Raw genomic sequence first — 23,427 nt, 5'->3', positions numbered from 1 at the left:
ATCTGTACTGGCTTTAGCAAGCGGCTGCTGGAGCTGATAACACACTGGTTTTATTATCAATAAGTATAGATACAAGTCAATAATTTCTTGATAAGGTATTTACTATTGATTCATATTTTGAAGGCATAAAAATATTGGACTGGATATTTTGTACTCTAAGGAGTATTTGTTATTTCTAGTTTATGTGTTGGATAAATTATAATTTTGGTAGAGATGTCCTTTAAAATTCATAAAAATGGCTAAGTTTAGTATAGTTTTTTTTTTGTGTGTAAGATAGATAAAAAATACAGTATTAAAACGTATGCAGTGGTATTAAAATTTTGAAAATTCGGTGTAACACTCGATTCAAAGTTTATATACAGGGTGTCCCAAAACTCAACGACAATCTGAGACTGGATGAAAGGCCAGGTGATAACAGATCACTGAAAAAAATCCATATCACTCAGTTCAGCGATAAGAGACTTAAAAAGTTGAAATTCGACATCCCTCGTCACGTTTTTAAGTCCTGTAATCACCAATGTAACAATTTCGCTGTGATTTTTTTAATTTCGGGATCTTCATTAACGATGCTATTAATCGCAACTTTAAAATAATGCAATGGAAAAAAAAATGTCTCTTATGGCTGGACTGAGTGATATGGATTTTTTTTAATTTTTTTCCCTGATTTGCTATCAAGTGATAACAAATTACCGTTGAGTTTTGGGACACCCTGTATAACAAAATACTTGGAAACGTTCATGCATCGTGTACTATAAAAATTACATTACATCTGTAAAAAATAAACTGTTTAAAATAAATAAAAGATAAAAATTCATTAACAAAAACAATTTATTTCAACTGTGTCTGTTTATTGCGTTGCCTAGCAACGAAAATATTAAAATTTGTATTTCCAGGAAGTACTCCGCACATGTTGCTTTCATATTTACGTTGTTACGAGTGCTTTTATATTTTCATACATTTTTGGTGTTCAAAATATTGAAAAAGACTATGTGTGTTATAGTGAGAAAATTAAAAAAACGATTGGCCTGTATGGTATTCAAAATTTAAAGGCATTTTAAGCTTTGAATTTTCAATAAAATATGTCTAAAGTATATATATTGGTATCGAATTTAAAATACTGTTCTATAATATAGAGAATTCACATGAAGTTTCTGAAACTTTACCTAGTTAAACAACTACTTTTTAATATTAAACGACTCAAGTTAGGTGTTCTTCACAAATATTAAAGTCAAATAAACAAAGACACCCAGACTTACAACAAGCATTTGTGAATATTTTGCGGTACGTCGCGCAAAACGGGTTTGTTGTGGTGACCTCTACCACTCGACTCTCCATACAGTCATAACACGTTGACAGTTCTTTTACTGAAATTGAATCTAATTATTTTATCGCACAAAAGCATTAAGTATTAATGTACTATGTTATTAAGCTAATAGTCTTAGTATTGGTTCGTGTGTTGAGTAATCTTCGGTTAAAACTAAAAGTAGAAGGCAAAATCGAATCAATTATCTAAATTAACACGCACACACAGGCAAGAAGCCTTATTAAGTGTTCATAAAGTACAGTGTGTTATCTTATCGGATTTTCATAACATGAAAACGATGGTTCATATTATAAATTCCCGATATTTATTAAAATAATTTATTATTACATAATTTATTATTACAACTGAAAGATTCAGTACGATACATACTCAATATAATTAAATTAATTTAAAATTTTAAAAAGTTCCGAGTAATCAGTTGTAACAAAGGTTCTTGGCACTTCAAAAAATAAAAACTGTTGTTGGAAATTAAACTTAATTTACTATAAAATAGTGTTCCCTTTCACGTAACATATTGTGCTTGAATTTAATAATACGAGTCATCATTCCGCAATAAGTTATATTTTCTATTAACTATTTGGGTCCGCGCGTGTTCGTGAAATGAGAAATGAATTGCTATTAATTCTAGTTCTAGCACTCACGGATATCCCGGGCCACAATGAAATGGATTCCGTCGTTTTTCATGTACGTAGGTACTTTGTTCAGTTTCCCATTGGAATAAAATAAAAATTCCCTGCTCTATTGTAATGGAATGATTCCGTTTAATTTCTAATGAACGCTCACAATGGGAACGTTTTATGAATATAACTGCAGTTTTTTTTTTGTCGATGACCATTCACTATTAATAGGTGCGAATATTTTTCTGTTATACGGATTTCTGTAATCGAAATAAATATAAATATTTTCTAAATAAAGCTATTTGTGGTATAGCGTGGTGGCTTTTTAAAGCGATCTCATTTAAATGTCTTATTAAAAAAATCTCACCTGAACGAGTTGCTAATCGAGAAATAGAAGAGAAATCAACTTTAATTACAAGTACCGGGGTCGGGTTGGGGTCGGCTACCAGTCACAAAAAAAACTTCTTTCTTTCTCCAACTAACTACAAAAATATTAGTTACTCTATTATTGTGTTTTAAAAATACAAGTCTTCATACTTTACAAAAACAACATCTATTATTGCTCTTAAACTTCAGACCCTGTAGCTTCCCACCCACGTTTCAATTCTTAAAGGTCCCTTAAAACAAGATTTACGTCAACATCTCGGAGACAAAACTCTCAAACAAAACGTTACATTCCAAAATAAAGCGAGTTTGTTCATTCAAAGCTAAAAATAGCTTGTTCAACGTTCACGTAATCGGTTTCTATCACTTTAGCAGACATTATGGGTGTTTCGCGAGGATCGCTTGATTTATGCTAGTATATAAAAAACTTCGCTCGTTTTGACGCACCTGGTGTACGCTCGTTCTGCGAGCAAAGCTCTTGAAACACATCTATTGGTTGTATAAGAGAGACAATGCTATACGAAATGTATTGCTATCTCGCTTCCACAACAGTTAGTGTTTTGTTAAGGGTAGCATAGTACTGGTATTGACCATGCAGGCCGGTTTGTTACAAAATTGCTATTGTTATTGTTTTAATTAAGCGGATGACGATCGGGTGAAGTTTGGAGCAACCGTACTACGTTCTCTTATTACGGGATCTGTTCGAGACAGTAACAATAATTTGCCGATTGGTAGACTGGCACATGTGGAGGAAATGTTCCGATTAAATTTGATATGTCATTGTTTGTGTTCTAAAGTGTGATAGTAGTTTAGTATTGGTCATATCTTTGCTTAAATACATGAGTGTAGTTGGGGATTTATGATCAGAGTCAACGCTGGACGACTTTTTGTAACTTATTCAAAATGTTAATTGTCTGTTTGATTATTTTAATGGATTATGAAATTCCATTGAGTTAAAATTACAATCGTTTGCGCTGAGTCAACGCCTCAGTTAATGTTTTTAGATCAATATCTAGATAGAGCTTGATCGACAAATAAAAGTCAAATAACTTTTATTCCTTAATTCCTTACTACTATGTTTACAACTTCGTCAAAAAAAAACAATTGAAGTTCCAAAAACCTTGAATGAAAGAATTTTAATTCGTGTTCTTCGCTCAGATTGTTCACTTGTATTCTATTATTCTATTATTTTCATTGTAATATTATACGATATTATAGTTCAATTCATACATACAGGCAACCCATCGCCCACAATAACCCACATACCTACCGCGCTATGCATTGCGCCTACATTCTTACCAGTCCCCGTCCAAATTAACATTAATGATAATGAATGCGGGTATTGATCCCACATTAACCCACCAACAGCACCCAAGTCTCCCATTCGGGAGCATACCAATAAATTGAGATATTTGCCGTGTTGGGAATGCAATTTATAGTCAATAGACTTTTGTTCGAACAACGAGCACTTTTAACAATTACTGTTTATTGAACATTTACGATTGAATTCTGATGTAATTACATGCGTCAGTAATTAAGACTTTTCATTGTTTCGTTGAAATGTTTTTTGTGACGAAAAAGGGATATGTAACAGGTTAATGTTGAAATAAAAATGTAGAAGGAAAGATTATATAACAATTTGATGGAAGGGATTTTCAGTAAAACTTAAAAATTGTTTATCGTATTATTATTTTAGATATTTGTATATTGCATTTATTCAATGTTCACTTAAAAAATCAATCATAATTTTATTATTCGTCTTAAATCGAAGTAGACTTTTCGTGTATTATCTTCGAGATTTTCAGTTATTTTTCTGCAGGGCGCATTTCTGGAGAGATTTGATATCTAGCGAAGTTCATTGACATGTGTCGTTCCGAAAATGTTTTAAAAATTTCCAATTTGGTTACAAAGAATGTTCCTTGGTCTGTCTAAAAGTCTGTAACATGACTTCTTACAGTAAAGCTCAGGAAATGCCAAGCGAAAATAACCCTTATATCTTTGCAGCAGGTGCTCATAAACCGTTTGCTTTTTAAAAGAACTTACTTCAAGTCCTACAAAAAAATACGCTTATAAAAGCCACATAAAAGTGGGCAACCGTATAAATCTTTTGAAACTGGTTAGTCTTTTGTAAAATACTTTAATAGTTCTTTTAGTTCTTTACAAGAAACAACTGCTTTTAATTTTATTTTGAATGGGTAAGGTAAGAATAAGATGTTAGGAGCTTTTCAAAGTTGTTTGTAATTTATACGTTTATTTTTATTAGTGTCGAGAAAAAATAATAAAATTGTTGCTTTTCTATTTTATTTATTATTCTTTTATTTGTTTCTTTATCAAAGCAATGCTTTATTTGACAACTAGCTGTTGCCCGCGATTTCGTCCCCGTGGGTAGAAGACATAAGTTATGATTTATACCTGCCCTGCTTTTTTCACATTTTCAATTGTATCTTCGCTGCTATTAGTCGCAGCGTGATGAACACAATTTTTTTTTCAATTTGGACCATTAGTTTCTGAGATTAGCGCGTTCAAACAAACAAACAAACTCTTCAGCTTTGTATATTAGTATAGATATCTTTTTTTGTTTTTGAAATAGTTAATTACTCATACGATGCCAAATATCTGAGAGACCTGATCCTTTTCAAAGATATACGCGGGTAAACAGGCCCAACAAGCAGTCGAATTGTTGAAAATTTTAATCTTAAATTCTTATTGATTTTGTTAAGTTTACAAAATGATATTCAATTCAATGATATTTCAGTCTCCCGCACCAACAGGTCTCAGTTGGCAAATCTGGGTGTAGTCCAAACGGGTCTTGTAACCTTGTTTGAATAAATACTTTTTTACTCTTCTTTTTTAAATCGGGGACATCCTTATGGACTTCCTCTGCTCTGGGGGTAGGCGGAGAGGTGTGCCGGACTCCTACCGGCCAAAACCACCGGAGTGCTTCACCCTTCCCTTGTACCTGTGACCACGGCGCGAACGCGATGCTATCTACCGCGTTTCCAGGAAACGAAATTAACATCTTACTACAAATACTCAACGTAAATATGGATGCTGATTAATAACCGTGATAGATTACGCCAGTATAATGTATAATTATAATTAACGGTATATACCTCGCGACTATTTGATTAGCCTTCACGCATCGCCTATGGACTGGAGCCATTAAGATCAATATCTGCATTAATTAGGTTCCTTGTTTACGTAGGTGTGTGCCGACATAATCAAATTACGAACATCACGGGATTATTGGTGGCGTTCGATTTATATCAATTACAGTAATGTCGTTCACGAGTAATAGACCTCACGCATTCGGTGACAGGAGGCCGAAGTTCCTGGTTAGGAAATGTAAGAAAAATAAAGGCCAGGATATAGATAGAGATAGGCAGATGTAAAAATTTGGCCCCCGTGAAAGTTATCAAAGTAACGTTGCTTAACATTTAAGCTTTTTTTGTTCAACAAAAAAAAACAGTTATTTAGCTGTCATCGTTTCAAAAGTAATTTGATAGATTTAACAAACAGCGGATCCTTAGTAATACGGTTACAGATTAACCCTGTGGGTAGGGATACACGTATTTTAATAACACAAAGTAGTGGTGGCTCTTAAAACCTTTTTTTAAATGTTTGATTACATTGTTTTGACTTCAAAATATTTAAATATCCGTTACCTAGCACTACTTCAGCTTTCAACTCCATATTATTAATTAGCATTCCATGCTTTGAAGATGTAAATTATTATTTAACATGACTATTGAAGTTTATCTGAATGTAAATCAACATTTATTTATGTTCATAATCACTGAATCGTAAACCATGTATGATTGGAGAGAATATTAATGAGTAAATAAATGAATATGAATAAACAAAGATATATTCTGGTATATTAATTATATGTATAGGCATAAAGTTATGTAATCTGTGTGTAGGTACAAAATACCAGCCTTTATACGTTCTAGTGCCGGTCATTTTTTTCTCACATGGAGAAGGTTTTAGCAATTATCACTATGCTCACTGTGGATTACGAAATCCAGTTTTCAATATTTAAGATCCAGTTTACCGTTTTGCTGTTTTTCAGTGGTAAAATGATTAAGAAAATACATATAACTTGGAAGAGTAAAATCAGTACCTGCCTTGTCATCGTACTTGCACCTCGTCTATACTAATCCCTACATGACATTCTGTACATATCCATTGTGAATTAACACTGACATGGATTGTGTAATACAAATTATATAAATTGGAAATGTTTTCGAAGTATTTTTTTTCAAATAATATGATTTCTCAATAATTTACAGAGCATCTACCATGTTTTTATCTCTGCATCACCCTAAGGTCGACTGGTAGACAATGCCTAAGGCATTAAGCCCACCTCTGTACATCTAGTGCATAGAAGATAAATAAAAAAAAATTGCCCTAATTCTTATTTAGGGAGTAATCTATCCATACAACATACCTGGCTTATAGCTCCAGACACTGATTTATATGCCCTAGACAGTTATAAACATCGCGTCCAAAGTCCCCGAAGTATACCGCAACATCTCTAAAAGTAAACTCCAATCTGTCTCGAAGGACCACCATTTTATCGCACGCAAGGACCAAGAATTTCCGTTAAACCACGAGTACTAAATGACTAAATTATTTGATTCTTAGCGGTGTATATTTAACTATCTTTTATCTGAAGTAGATATCTACGATAGTTTGTCTTTAGTTTTTAGGCTTCCGAAGCCAAAGAGTAAAAACGAAACTACTACTTAGGCTCCACTGTCCGCCCGTCTCGCGTCTGTCCGTCTGTTTGTCCTTGCGTACTTTCATCACCAGGCTGTATCTCCCAAACGGAGAATCTAGACAGTTGACATTTACACAGATTATGTAATTCTATTGCCGCTATATTGACCCTTTTCTTGGCTTTCGTACAACGTAATATGTGTTTGTTCTAAATTTGATATTTTTTAATAGTTTGTTAAAAAATTTCGTGGTGTTATGTGATACTGGCCATTATGACTGAACGATAATATAAATTAATCGAGCGAATCAAATTCAAGTTGTTTGTTTGTCTGTAAACGAATAATAAATATTTATTATGTTAAATGAAATCAAAATGTTGGTATTGGTTTTTAGCTTGAATACAAATTTGTGCAAATTATTTGGGACAAATTTACAAACAATGTAAACAACAATATCAGGTGTTACCAGTAATTTAATTATTCCCAGTATTTGTTTGCCTGTTTGTAAAGTGTATACTTTAAAGCCTTTTTGGATTATTTTAAATTGATAAGTTAAGTATTTATTTGTATAGGATGGATTAAATTGCAAATACCTTTACTAATGGATACATTTTAGTTCTCTACTGCATTTTTTTTGGTATGCGCTGCATTGTGATTGTAAAGATTGATATAATAGGCAAAACAAGTAATTAGTAAGAATCTTCTGTTATCTCGGTTTTTTGACAGGGCACGGTTAAATATTACGAGAGGAAAATTCACCGTCTTATCTTTTACCAAATGTCATCTCAACTTGTCAACAAGACGGTCATAGACAAAACACATTAACAAGCAATAGACTATAATATACGTTTAGAAAATAAGGTGCAAAAACAAAAAATAGAACGATTTCAAATTCTACAAAGAATCTTAAACATTGATGCCAATTTGTAAAAACAAATGAACAACACAAGAAGTTCTAACGTTAGCACAAACTAAATATTTGAAGCGAAGATATCTAAAGAAGGCGTGCGAGCTTAACGTAGTTTGTAAAAAGATTCAACAAGGTTTTTTCTTTTCCAGGAAACCCGGGAAGATGAAGATCTGCACGTACTTGCTGCTGAGTTTTTTAGGTAAGCTTTCTTACTGTAACTCTTATCTCTCACGAACGTGTAGTTGGTTCTTGGTTATTTAACCGGTTAAATAGTACTGGGTGAAAAAGTAGAAAAAAAGCTATTAAATGGGGAGTTTTGCTACTGTTTTATTTTATACGGAAGGTTTCTTTTCCGCTTTATTATTTCAAAAGTTATGTTTACATTTTGTGATATTTATATACTGGGTATGTTATTTTTTATAACATTTGTTTATTATTTACGCTTTATGTTTTAAAGTCAAAGTCGTTGCTAATTTAGAAAGAAACAGAATGTGCTTAAGCTGACGTTAATAGGTTTGTCACCCTCTTGCTTGTATTGTCGTAAAACTTTTTCGAGAACAATTAGAAAGAAATTTCATTTAGTACAAGCTCATCAATCAGAACTATTTCACTGTTTTTTCATTCACTACATGCAGGCATTGCACTTAAAACATACAGTACTTACCCGCTAGCACACTTTATCCACTCTCAAGAAGAAATCATTCGTATTTGAAAATGAAATTCGAACCAATTTGTCAGTTGATATCTTCTGGAATATAAATCGAATATGGAAGCCAGTTGAACTGGCTGGCCATAACAAAGTAAATCAAGCTTAAAGGTGAAGTACCGCATAACTTTCCTCGCAATACATTATTCACTTTTCCCGACATATTTTTGTGGGAGCCAAGTGTCGAACTGAATTTTGCGAGCAACTGAACGCAGTCCTTTGAGATCGCTAAATTTGCGGACACACCTATCTTGTGTGCCTACATAAACGTCGAATATTTGTGATTTATTTAGCTCATAAATATTGGTGAAGTATCGATATCTTTAGGTGTAATGTTGTTATGCAAAATGAGGCATTTTTTCGAATTTGTCTTTGCTTAAATGGTTGTTTTTGTTATCCACATGAAACGTGATTCGCGATTACATAATATATATTTAACTGGCCTGTTGGTCAAGTGGTTAATAACCCTGACTGCTATACCGGAGGTGGTGGGTTCGATTCCCACCCAGGAAAAATGTGTATCTGGGTGTAGTTTATCTATATTATGTATGTATATATAAGTGTGTTTATCAGTTGTCTAGTATTCATAAAACAAGCTTTGCTTAGTTTGAGACGAATTGCTTAGTTGAGCGTTGTGTGAAGGTTGTGGAATGTTATTTCACTTTAGTCAATAATTCATGTTATCTCATATACTAAGTTTCCAGGTGAAAATTGTTACATAAACGAAATTCATAGCTTAAAATTGTCAGCATATTTAACATTACTACAGAATGGTAAAACATAAATATTTACAAAAAGTAAAAATAACACAAAAAGATACCAGGAAAATGGTCCGCATAGGAAAATAAAACCGAATTAACTTTGTTTTGAAAGAAGGACAAATGGGAATGTAATGGGAAGAAGTTATTTCGTGTCAAACTAATTTCGTGGAACTACGTATGTACCTTTGTTTTTATTTAATGTTGTAGTTTCTGATCGCGTCTTTCTGAGGGCTTTTGGGGTGTTGTTCCTTGAAATACCTATAACTAATTACTTTAATTATATAATACTAGCTGTTGCCCGCGACTTCGTCCACGTGATCGATTGTATCTTCGCTCCTATTAGTCGCAGCGTGATGTTATATAGCCTATAGCCTTCCCTGATAAAAGGTCTATTCAACACAAAAAGAATTTTTCAATTCGAACCAGTTGATCCTGAGATTAGCGCGTTCAAACAAACAAACAAACAAACAAACAAACTCTTCAGCTTTATATATTAGTATAGAGTATAGATTTAAGATTTTGGATGATACTGCTGTTATAGTATTTGAAAGGACTGTTAATCTAATTATCACCAAAACAACTCTTTTTCATACAATACAAATACTTGTAATCAATACTTTAGTTTTTCAATTCAATATTTAAATACCTACATCTTAATGGAATCACACGTGGTAACCAGAAGAAAAACCAAAATATATATTTATCTAGAATATAAAAAAAGCTAGCACTTGAAGCCTGTGATTTCACCTGCCTACAGTTCGCATGATCATAGCTTCTACTAAATAAATTTTCCAGATTTATAACTACAACTATGCACATACACATACATACTTATATACAACTGTTCACAAAGTTCTAGAAGAAATAGCCACCAAAAACCCAACATTCTGCAACCTTCAACAGGCTATTGTAACCGTTATAAAGGCTTCGCGAGCTCCAAAGGCAGCTGGAAGTTAGCTGTCTTATCTCATTGTTAATGTTCCCCCTTTATATCATTGAGAAAGCCTTAATGCGACCGTTGCAACACAAATAGCATTTCGTAAATGTGTTTTGAAAATGGGATGATGTCAGATACTGTGCTTGGAGTTATTTGGTCAATGAAATGAGGATTGCGATTACAAATACGTTTATGGCTTGTTGACCGTATTGTGTTTCGTAAGTGCAGGATAACAAAAGAATTTTAATGTATTCTTTTTCAATGGTTTCCTTAATTCATAGTCAGTCGATCACAGGTTAAGCTACGCTTGACAGGGTGAGACCAAACATGTCATAACAAATGCCTCCGTGTTTCGGAAGGCACGTTGTATTGTGGGTCTCAACTCTCAAGTTGGGAAACGTATAGGCTGATGATGGTATTCAAACTACTAGCACATCATCATAAACATTTTGTTTGTTTGTCTGGATGTACGCTGTTACTCTCTCACGCAAAAAAAAAACTGGGCGGTGTTGACGAAATTGGTGGACAGATTGTTTACAACCTAGATTGACGCAGGATAGTTTTATCCGATTTTATGTTCCCGTAGGATCATTTTCAATTCGTAGAAGTTGAAACTATTGGTCCTATAAAATATTAAGTATTATTCTGTTAAAGTTTTCATTGTTCAAATTGGGAACAAAACATTTGTGTAACAACGGCATGTGCGCATACATCCCACAGCCTGCCATCGCAAGCTTATTATAATAAAAAATAAGAAAATATACGATAAAAAGTCAGTAAGTAACGTATCTTACATTTGAAACATGTTGTAGCTACTTAAGGTAGTTTGGATTCCTGTGACGTCACACAACAACGGTGTAAGTTTCAGTGGCTGGAACGCTAAACTCTTTGAAGATTGTGTAACAAGGTGCTTATTAAAGTTCATAGACTTAAAATTAAGCTACAATCTTTAAGTTAAGATATTTTGCCTTTACCACTAGAGTGTGGTTTCAAAAAGTTTGTTGTTAGCTGCTTAAATTTGTTTTAAGGATACCTATTGCACTATACCTATTACACTGGTAGAGAATACCTATTCCTCCTATATTTTAGGAATGCTTATATTTTACATTCAAATGCTTGATTTTAAAACTACTCCTTAAGGAATTTAATCCTTATGTTGCCATTGGTTTCACAAACATTCAAATTCACCAAAGACAGCCAAACAAAGAACAAGCATTCTATCACAAAAACGCTTGTCCTACGCGGTAATCGAACCTGCAACACGTCGTGTAAAAGGCTAAAAGAGCAATCTTCGCTTTTCAAAAAAAAAAAAAATTATAGAGCTGAACTCTATAATATTATAAGTATATCAATTCACACGAACCACGGTCTAGTTCATCTATTATTTTGATACGTGAGTAAGATAGATTGTACCTAAGTAGATTGGGAGGGTCCTAGATAATCTGGATCTATCTAATTAAAGGATGGATTCGTGCGAATTACTGCTCAATTTGAGCCTGGAGGGTTATCCTTAAGTAACTTTCTTTATTAAGATAAAATAATACAAAATGTGTGGTAAGTCGTGTCAATAATCGGTATCAAGTGTTCAGTTTTAGTTTATTTATTAAACAGTCATTTTCTTAGTCAGGATTGTGATAGTATTAAAATGGATATGAGTTATAGATTTGAGTACAAAAAGTTAAAAATACATTCGAAGACATCAAAAAGCCGAAGACATTCTCAAACAACTGTAAATACACTATACGCATACACACCTACAAAGTGCTTTTTGACGTAGAATTCATTTTGAAGTATCGCTAGAAACCCTTTTAAAAATTTCACAATGTTTAGTTACTATTTGAAAATAGAAGAGAAATATTACTAATTTCCATTTAAGACCCACCTTATTTAAGTCCCACTGCGTAGTTCATCACAAATCGAAACTAGATATAAAACTATCTTCAAAGTTTTAGTTTCAACACAAAAAGCACGGTTACAATATCTCAGATAAATGAATGACTCGCCTTAAAACATGTTCAACAAGACTGTAACAAAATCAAGATGTCTGCGGTTGATAGCCGTTCCAACGAAGATTTAATGGTTAAAGTTTCAACTTCTTTTAGTCTCTGATATGCTCTAGATTTTTCCACAAGTAGGCTAAGGAGTTAATGTCGGAAAGTTACTCAATAAATAATGATTCAGGCTTTGAAACTGAGGGGTTGATAAATAGAAAATATGCGGGTTGATTAATTACATATTATTGCTGTTGTCTGAAACATGAATATGGAAACAAACTACTATTACGGAGGAACACGTTATGATGTCATAACGTGTGTAATATGGTCACCCATCCCCGGACCTACCTCATCAAGTGACACCTATACTCGATCCACTAATTATCTAACTTGTTGTCAAACAAAGTTGTAGTTTAGCTACGAGCTTCTCCCACTAGATTTATACTTCTAGAATCATTGAATTTAATAGAAAAACACTCAAATTTATAGAAACGTTTCGATTAGTCACGAGACTTTGACAGTCATATCCATACATTTGATTGTGGAAATGGCAAAAAATGGAATTTTAATTTTCATCCTTCACATGAGAATTCAATATCGTTCTCAACAATATCGCTCAATAAATAAAAATACACTCTAATCACAATAAAAACGCTCCCAGTCTCTTCCAATCTTTTATCTACACAATTAAAAGCGTCGCCCAAAACATGTAATCTCGAAACTTGAGGCCATCTTTTCAAGTCAGTAGATGTGAAAGTAATTAGGGAAGGCGGTGGATCTCATTTATTTAGGCCCTCGGCACGTCCGAATTTTTTTGGACATTATTCGTTAATTACTTAACATGCAGATTAAGCGCTCGATGTAATTTGTGTACTGTTTTTAGAGCCGCATAAAATTTGTGAACGTTTGCCGTTTTTACTGGAATTGAATGAGAAATAAATGGAGTTTAGTTTTTGTTTTTGTTCATTTGTTTGATTGAGAGGAAAATTTTAGTCGTTGTACTAAAATAGCTCGTCCAGTATTTTACCCTTTTATTTTGTAAAATTGTCAGTCATGGTTTTAAATGTGTCATCATCATACGGAACAAATCTAATTTCTAATAACCCGAAAAAACGACCTAAAAAAACGAAATCCTCATTCCCAAATCAAAATAACTAATTTGCTTAACGAACCTATATTATTTTACAACAATCTACAGACAAAGTAACTATATTAACTCAAATATCAGAAAGCATACATCAAAATATTTACCAGCAACTGATATTTTAGTCAACAAATAAACATAACGAAACTTCCGCCCGTTAATATTGAATAACAAACGTACTGAATCTAATATCGTAATTAACGAATAGTGGGGTAAAAGCACACGTGGTTGGCACAACTTCGCCAAACCATCGCGACGTTGTCTGAATGTTAAGTAGGACTGGTATTGCGACATCTGGACCTCATGTACGATGCTTGCACAAATACCTTCTCTCTGAGCAAATATACTGTAATGGTATGACAACATGCATGTCCCGTGTCCACAATAAAACAAGACGTAATTTTCTACAATTGTCTACACCCGGTGATAGTTCATTTTACCTTAAACAGTTGCTTTATGTTTCTGAGATAAGTTTTTATAATTTAAAACTGATTAAATTTCTTAGATATATTGAAGGCCGTGTCTGTGACCTATTAAGAAAGTGTCATAATTTAGAATTGATCAGCCTTGCCTCTTATAGAAATCTAACTGGCTTAACGCAAGAACGCTGAACGTAAGAATTAAATATGTAAATAGTTAAAACAACATTGTATCCCAAACTACGCCCTTTTACCTTATAGTAATAAAATCATGTGGTTTTAGGACCAAAGTTTAAGAAAACCCAACTTGTTGTACCCTTAAAGTGCAAACAAAAAATAATTCCCAAGTCCCAGGACTTTAGTAATTACTTTGCAAAATACGAACTTCTTAAAAGTGATCTTCTTTCTGGACTTATCAATCCGTAGGAAGATAAAACAGCTTGGATGATAAAAACTTGCTGTAGTTTTTCCCAGAACTAATTGAGACTACGTATGTAAGTCATTAAGATTGTTATGCTGTAAAAAAAGTCAAGGCAGCTACTAACAACTAATAAGGTTCCTATGTTATATATAAGGTACAACAAGACACCGGATACGGGGAAGGAAAACATCGCGAGAAATTACTTTACATTTACTCTGAATAATGCTCAATTCTTCTCTATAAATATCAAAATTCATCTATTCAAATGAGGGTACGAAGTAGCCCTTTTTGCATGCTAAATTACAATGTACAGTTCCAAGATTCGCCTACCTTTCACCCCTTTTTAAGCGCTTTTTTTGGGAGAAAAGAACCGGCACCACCAGCAAGACGGTGTATGAAAAGTGACCATAATTACGGTAGCACAGATTATTATTGGTACAACGACCCAAAAATTCACACCAGGCCTTGAAAGAATTAGTTTATAAGTAATTCTTTAATACGAAAAGCGTTGTAGCCTCTAAATCCCAAGCATATTTAAATATCCAAAAGCCGCTGCAGAGTGACGCTACCGCCGAGCGGACACGAAATTGACTTAAAATTTAAGGCACTTAGCTAGAAGTTGGGCAAGTTTGTTCAAGCAACTCACCAAACATTGGATCCCGGTGGATTTCTGACGCCCGGGACTTTACACTCGCCCTAATTTGTACATACGTCACTAACATTTCCCTGAATATTAATAGGGTACTTAATTTACGTTATACACTCAATTTTATATTTTTTTATTGAACATTTCATTGGGTATTTAATTGGTTTGTAAAAGACGGAAAATGTTCATTATTAAACAGTTAATTTACCCAAAAGGTAAAAACCCAGAACTCAGGTTCTGGTACTTGGTCTGGAATGGTGAATTCTGTTTTTAACTGGCTTATTCGTGCCCTCAATGTCGTAACCATAACTTGTGCGTGATGGACTGTTTTTTTTATATATTTAGCTAAGTATGCATTTCTCTAGTCGTTCAACATTCTAATTCCATCTCAAGAATATGAGAGTCAATTCTAAAGTTCACTCTATGAAATCAAAATGGAGTTGCAAGCGGAAAACAGTTGTGTTCAAAAAATCGTTCAACAGACCAAGTTTAAAACCAATAACATTGAATAAAAATCACGTATCAACATGGAACCAGTAGTAAAAGCAAACTTGTTGGTTCGCAAACGTCTGCAGCAGATCTATTTGCACTGAAGTGTAACCGCACTCGCGGGAGTAGTGAGGACTGCCTCTCAACCCTCCGTACTAGCCATTTAGGTATTAAGTGGTAAACCGAACAACTTCACTGGCTTTGCTCTGATAGACTATTTTTAATTCTATGTGCCTATGTTCATACTTTAAGAGTATGGGTATAAGGCTGATGTCTATATGAGTACCTATATGCACTTTTTCGGCATCGTCGATTTAATTTTGATGTGGAATTCGTTCTTTCCTTGTTTCTCTCATTATCCGCAAGTGATCAATTCGGTGATATCGAATCCAGGTTGTTAAAGTTAATTTGTCAGAATTCCGATCCAATCAGACTGATTGTTTGATAACCGTTTTATGAGACAAACATCTAAAATAAATTTAAAAAATTGAAAATAGTCGCTTTAAATTAAGTATTTTTTTAATAAAATTAAACTAAGTTTAAATATATATTTCCGAAAATATATTACGTCTAGTTCCCAAAATAGGACCATATTTATAGGCAATAACCATTTATTTCAGTGCAAACGAAGTCATAAATAATTTTATGTTCAAATATGAGACTGTATTACTGTAACCTCAAATATATGTAAAGCAAAAGCAATAAATATCATAATCTTCTAAATGGTCCAGAAATAGCTATTACTCTCGAAACAAAACAAATTAAAAGTAATTCCAACTTAATAAGTTCCTCTGGCCTATATCAATACTTATTTCAGACTCTCACAATATTTTTCTTCACCGTTTGTTAGTAGCTTCATAGAATAATTTAAAACCTGTACATATTTGCACCTCGTTTATACAAATCTATACATAGAACGACGAGGCTACCACGATATGTAGCAAGAAGTATCTAATAATTTACTCTCCACTTTCTAATAATTCTCAGACACTTGTCACTATTTTGTCCGAGGCCTATTTCCTTGGACCTTGATAGGGGGATTAGATTGAGATTATTTTCTTTCACACTAACACGCGGCCGTCTAGTCTCCAACTATTGATACCTACATACGTCTAAATGCTTGAAATACAATTTACAATTGATTAATAACACCCAATGACTACAGACATCTCGGAAATCATTTATTAGTATGGGTCGCTAACCATTACGCAAGTTAGTTCCTATGACTCTAAAATCTATAATTCACTTGGACGTATTTACCTGTATGTTTAGAGTCTGCCTCGAACATTATAAAAGCGCAGATATAGAATAAAACTGAATAAAAAAGTTTGTTCAATAAAACCCCTTAATACTCAGCTTATAATAAATCGCTTTGCGCAATGAAATATATATATGAAAGGAATTTACTTTGCGGTATTCGTACGTACATATATCCAGTTATTTGACGGATACATTAAAAATAACTCTGTTGAAGATTAACGAAGCGGTGTATTGTATTGTTACCGACGTTACATCTTAATGTGAATGTTTACGAATGTCTGAAATGTATTTTTATTTACACATATTCGTTAATAAACAAATTCTTATTTATTTAACGGTTTACTGACGCATATTGATCACGATAGCTTGACTAGTTTCCATAGGTACACGTTGGGTCAAAATTTAATAAATAATTAAGAATGCGCCTCACTAAAATTATAGTATTAATAAATTCAGTGTATAGCCTTTAAATTTTCAAAGTTCAGTTTTGTCATACACTAATAATTTTGCCAACAAGAAGGGATATGACAAAATTTAATTTCCGAAATGCTCAGAATAATGCTTGGATACAGTAATGCATTTCGAAATCAATGTTTTTATATGTCCGAATTATGCCAAAACATGGATAGTAATTTAATGAAATAGTGACGGCGGCATGTTCAGATGTTTTTTCCATCACAACACAATTAAATTGTTCTTATATGTTCTTCCTTCAATTAAAGTCCCTAACGAACCCATCTCGTTCTAGATTCCTTCGAACGTGATTCCTCTTCGAAGTAACTTTTAAAAGCAATTAGGAATGTTCTATTCCTTTAGTTCTATAAACTTTGATCTCTGAATCCTATGATAAGTTTCATTTTATTTCATTAAATGCTTCGTCTTAACATCTGGTATAAGGCTTACAATTAAAATTCTTGCCATTCGGTATGAAGGTTAAATTAAAATTTACGAGAAGTACGGCTGTTTTAGAGCAATTTATGTTGACCAAGGCACTGAAGAAAATTAATTCGAATCGCTTTGAGTAAAGTTATTTTCATGTTTCGATTACTTTCATTAATGTTCTTAAATTATTTTGTTACTACAAGACAAAGAAGCAATATACAGTAAACAGTGCCGATAAAAACTTTGACGATCTGAGATTCAAAGGAGTTTGCAAATAAAGCGGCTTTATATTAACAAATGACGAACTCATTAAAATATACTGAGCATAAATATTTACAACCTTTTAAGGTAACTTAGATGAAACAGCATAAAATGGAACTATTCATTACGGTGTTGATCTTTTGTAGTCCGACAAGAAAAGGGTGGAAGCCACTTTACGCCGTTAATAGCATCCTGTACTAATTGACTTTCTAAGCTTATATCTAGTGCTTTGAAAACCTATGATTCATTGAACATTTTCTACTATACAGCTACGTATCAAAACGATTTATTTATTTTGAGGAAATTAAGGTTTTTGTAGCGTAGCTGTGGCTTTTGTATGTAATGTTTTAGATGAATATAAAAAGTTACGCAACCCAAATTTTGGTCATATATGTTGCTTAAAAAGTGTTTGATAGGTGTACAAGTTAATGTACTTCCATATAATATAAAACTCATTTCAATAAATGCACTAAATTTCATGAGTTATAAACCTCCATGCTTCAAAACAAGTTCAGCGCACATGAAACCAGAAACCAACTCAAACTGAGCGTTCGATTTAATACTAATGAAACCGCCATTTAAATTAACTTTTCCCTATCGAATAATGTTTTGATATAAGCCAATAACGGGTCACCAGGGGGCGTTGGTGTATGGTGTGTCAGCCACAACACCGCAAGTTTGTTTGTGCTCCGTTATGCATTTTATGCCTGAGGGATTGGTATACCAACTGTGCTCTTTATGTTGACTCCAGACGGGTGTGTTCCTAACTTTTGCATAAAGTTTAATACTAATTATGTTCAGTATTAGTTAGCATTGGAGCTAGACTACAAAGCTTACTGCATTAGGAATATTAGAATTCTTGCCTTAATTTTGTATTATTAGAATTTGGTGGCCGTATTAAATTGTCCTATAAAAATTAAATTCTATTGACATGGGTCTGGTTAAGTTATGAATATTAGCTAAGAATGATCCGTGTCTAATTGTTTCTAGAGAGCTATGGCCACAAAACTTAACTCTCAATGGCTGAACGAATGAAATACTACTGAGTACGTGACTTTAGAACTATAACAAATATGAAAAATTTCGTTTGAAATATTCGCTTTGTGTTTTCGAGCAAAGAAAATTCCCAGTTACGTAATCGCATCCACCTCAAACACGGCATGACATAGTTCCGCAACAACAAGTAAATAAATAGCAAACTTTGATACAAGTGCGGAACACCTGCTGTACGCGTCTGACTCTAGATTTATGTTTACAGTACAGGACATTTGTGAGTTAAATAAGTTTCTTCGAGTGTTTGCAGACAACCTGACTGTCAGTTCTACTTGGATCCAAGTTTGTTTGTACACTGTTAGCAAATTTTACGCGCGGCCGAACGTACCGAGGGTTTGGCGCCGACTATTGAAATGATCACGATATAGGAAATTGAGCTCGAAATTTACACTTCACAGTTGAATTCGCTTGGCACTTTCGCGTTTAGATCAAGTTTGGGAGTTCGGCACATATTAAATTCCGTAAAGTATTTAGCGTTTTATGTTCGTTGAGAGGGATTTGTGAGTAATGTAATGGAGTTTGCTTGTAGCTGTTTATAGGGTTAGGATTAGATTGCTTTGATGAAATTTAAGAGTTTTGTATACGGTTCAGAACTATTACTGGTTATACGTAATCCTATGAGTTGGTAGAGTCGAGTCCGCTAATTATAAAATTGTCTAGGTTAAATTTTCCGATTTCGAGCCTTGTGTCTTACTTTAACAATAATTATATGAACTATAAACACTTATAATAACGTATATGAACTTTAAAATCCTTTGTTGGAATTTCCGTATCGAGAAAATATTGTATTCGCAAACATGGTTGACCAAGGATTACTGAAAACCTGCACTTCATTTTACGAAGCCAACTGAGAAAGACGAGAAATTTTCTTCTTTACCTAACAGCCTCTTTTTAACTTTGATAAATCGCATTTTTCATCCTGTTCCTTTCTAAATTTAGATCTAAGATAGGCCTCTCTACAAAAAGTTCGAAATGGTATTTATAAATTTACTCGATAGCATCTTTGTAATTCGGGTACAATACAAATATCAAGAAACGTTTTAATGTTGGTACATCGGTCGGGTTTCAATTTAATATCTCCCTAACAATATAGAAACAACAATGGCGTATCAAAAGGCTATTTCCTCTGACAGCACTTGTTTGAATTCACATTTTATCGATCGATTTCTTCCTCGGGAATGTAAAAATGAGATGCAAGACAACTCAAACTATATTTCTACTAGCTGTTGCCCGCAACTTCGTCCCCGTGGGTAGAAGATATAAGTTATGATTTAGATATACCTGCCCGGTTTTTTTTTCACATTTTCCATTATAATAATATCTTAGCTCCTATTAGTCGCAGCGTGATGGTTTTTAGCCTAAAGCCTTCCACGATGAATGGTCTATTCAACACAAAGAATTTTTCAATTTGGTCCAGAATTCCTGAGATTAGCGCGTTCAAACAAACAAACAAACAAACTCTTCAGCTTTATATATTAGTATAGATTAATATTAAAAGGATTGGTTCATGATCATGATCATTATCATCTCAGCCTTTAGCTGTCCTCTACAATCGCTCTCCAGCGCGACCGGTTTCAACGAGACCCAGCGGCTTCCACCAGATCGTCGGTCCATCTGGCAGATGGCCGTTCCACGCTGCGCCTGGTGGTACGTGGTCTCTACTCCAGAACTGAAATTAAAAATTAAAATTATAACTTAACGTGGACGTACTAAGAACTTTCGAAGGTGAAAAATTACGATTGTGGAAGCGGGACAGAGCTCTATATTCCGTCGAACAGTGTCCCACTTTAACAGTTCCTTGCTTTAAGAGCTCATATTAAAAGCTTTGAATACATTCAACGTTTGAATGTAACATTCAATTTCATTGAAATGTAAAACCTTCATTGGATATTTTCTACTGGTATTTGCAATATGTGAGTTCAATTCAATATCTGATATTAATATAAAGTAACCAATTTGCAATGTAGGTTTCTGGAATGAGGACGGTTGTTATATTTCGATATTACTTGAAATATCGATTCTTCTTTGTCGCTCCAGCCTCATGTAAGAAATATGCACGAATAGCCGAGTGGTAAAAGTCTGCAAGCCAAACTCACTGTGTGCGACAAGTCATGGTTTCGATCCCGCGTAGTACAAGCATTTTTGTGTGATCGAATACTTTTCTTGTCCGATCAAGTCTGAATCTTTGTGCATGTGATTTGAATGTTTGTGAAATCCCTCTAGATACAAACATCAACTTCCCGGGTGCGTCATTTCTTTGTTTTGACTACCTCTACAACTACTTCATCTATATTTATTAAACACTAGCTGTTGCCCGCGACTTTGTCCCCGTGGGTAAAAGATATAAGTTAAGATTTATACCTGCTCTGCTTTTTTCACATTTTCCATTGTATCTTCGCTCCTATTAGTCGCAGCGTGATGGTTTATAGCCTAAAGCCTTCCTCGATGAATGGTCTATTCAACACAAAAGAATTTTTCAATTTGGACCAGTAGTTCCTGAGATTAGCGCGTTCAAACAAACAAACAAACTCTTCAGCTTTATATATTAGTATAGATTCTTTAAATACTCGATTCTTATTTTAAAGTTCAATTTCTTCCTACAGTTTCCCCTTCCTCACTCCAGTAAAATCTTTAATATCGTAAGTTCTCTTGTAGACGTCAGATACCCTAGCCCAGTTTATCTCTTAGCCTAGCCCACTGTTCATTGCTCTACGTTAGGCCATAGGTAACTGTCACGTGACATCCCGCCCATTTCCGCTTCAATTTGGCGGACGCTCCGAGATACGGTTATTTGCGTTCACAGCACAATGTGTTTTTAGCCTGTTAGTTTATGTGACCTGACAGTGGAAGATCCTACAAGAAATTCTTGTAGAATTTTGTTTTAAATTTTTTCATCAAATTGAAGACGTGTTTCGTGTTTTCTGCCAAAATTTAAACCACGTCTTAAACGGATTCAATACAGCAAAGTCAAATTTAGTAAAATCATCATCAAACAAATATAAAAAAATGCAGGAGAAAGTTCATGTCACAAAAGTCTAAATGCTTTATAAGGATTTTATGATTTGAGGACCTTCATTCTAAAGAAACTGCAAAAATATCCAAATCGAAATGTTCTTAATCCAATAGTTAAATTGCGATACATAAATAATATCTAAGAGAATTAGTTCCAAGATACGAAAACGAGGTAATTTAAGTCAATTTCCAATAAAGCTTATCGAAGAAGAAATACTTGCCGGGACGTATCAAGGTTTTGAGTAAAAGAAACAGTCCAAGTTGACTGCGACGCCGATTACGGCTGTAATCCAATTGCTTAAGGAAAATCCCTCAGTTGATTTGCACAAGAAAATAAGAAAGAGATTTGTAGAAATTGCTCCAATTTCCTCTCGTTGCTGTGATAAACATACAAATAATGCCACAATAATCTGTCAGTTACGATTTTATTATGTTAATATCTACAGATTGGAGTTTACGCGCCATATTTGTGTGGTTTTGTACAATGATTTTGAATGGAATCGAAATATTTGGGTGGTTGTATTCTTTAATGGTCTTTATAGTATTGCACATAGTGTTGTTATTCTATTGTTGCCCGTAAAATCTATTTGATTGGTCATTTCGTTATTTTTTATCGATGATGTTCTTTTGTGCCTACATTTTACACTAATATATAGGTATTATGAAAAAGTTTAAATAGGTATTTCCAAAAATACACTGATACAAATAATTATCAGGTAAATAAATATACTGAAATGGAAAATATATGAATGGAAGTGGTTTGCTGTTTAATATTTATAATTGGTCGCCATTGATATTATTGAATGCAGTATGAAATGGACCGACTAATATCAGAAATATTTACGTGCATAACTGAAAAGCGTCTATAGAAATTAAATGAATTATTTCAAAGTGATATTAATATTCGATTTCTCTCATTACAGAATAATCATTTCAATTAAAATACAAAATAATGTAAAATTTGGTATTGATAGACAAATTAATATGTCTCCGAAATGTCAATATGTTTGATAGTTCTTTTGTTCCACGTTTTTAATTGTTATTAAGTATTTGTTAATTAATTCTGTCATCGAAAATGAACCTGTAAGAGTCCGTAACATTCCGATAGACTGAATTAATATAATGAATCCTAGTGCCTGCTCGCTAAATAAATATTAATTGGGATTCTTTCGTCACTTAATTTTATTTCATGAGAATTCAGAAATTTTATTATCTTGAAATAATTACTGAAAATCGGACATAAAAATATGTGGGTGCCTATAAAAGTATCGACAAAAAATATCAAGATGCCAATGAGTAAAACTCGCTGTCTGTTGGTCTGAAAGTCGTCGGTTTCTCAGTCTGTTACCAGACTGTTTCTACTAAACCCTCACACAAAGAAAATTTCTGACAGACGATCTATTTATTTTGTCGCTATAACAACAAAATCAAAGTTCAGTACTAGTCGGTTCGGTCAAATGTTCGATGAATGACCCTTCTTATTAAA

At 33.6% G+C, this 23,427-nt stretch overlaps 1 protein-coding gene across 1 annotated transcript in view; it reads left to right on the top strand.

Annotated features, from left to right (window-relative positions):
* Positions 1 to 23,427, top strand: part of LOC113501433 (Down syndrome cell adhesion molecule-like protein Dscam2) — a 182,756-nt gene that overhangs the window by 30,620 nt on the left and 128,709 nt on the right. The window contains exon 2 of the mRNA XM_026882565.1: positions 8,106 to 8,155. Within this exon, the coding sequence (XP_026738366.1) occupies positions 8,106 to 8,155 (50 nt within the window). The remainder of the gene's footprint in view (positions 1 to 8,105; positions 8,156 to 23,427) is intronic.

This window comes from Trichoplusia ni, chromosome 2 (assembly GCF_003590095.1).
Source record: "Trichoplusia ni isolate ovarian cell line Hi5 chromosome 2, tn1, whole genome shotgun sequence".
Taxonomy (NCBI): Eukaryota; Metazoa; Arthropoda; class Insecta; order Lepidoptera; family Noctuidae; genus Trichoplusia; species Trichoplusia ni.
This window is presented reverse-complemented; position numbering and strand designations above follow the sequence as displayed.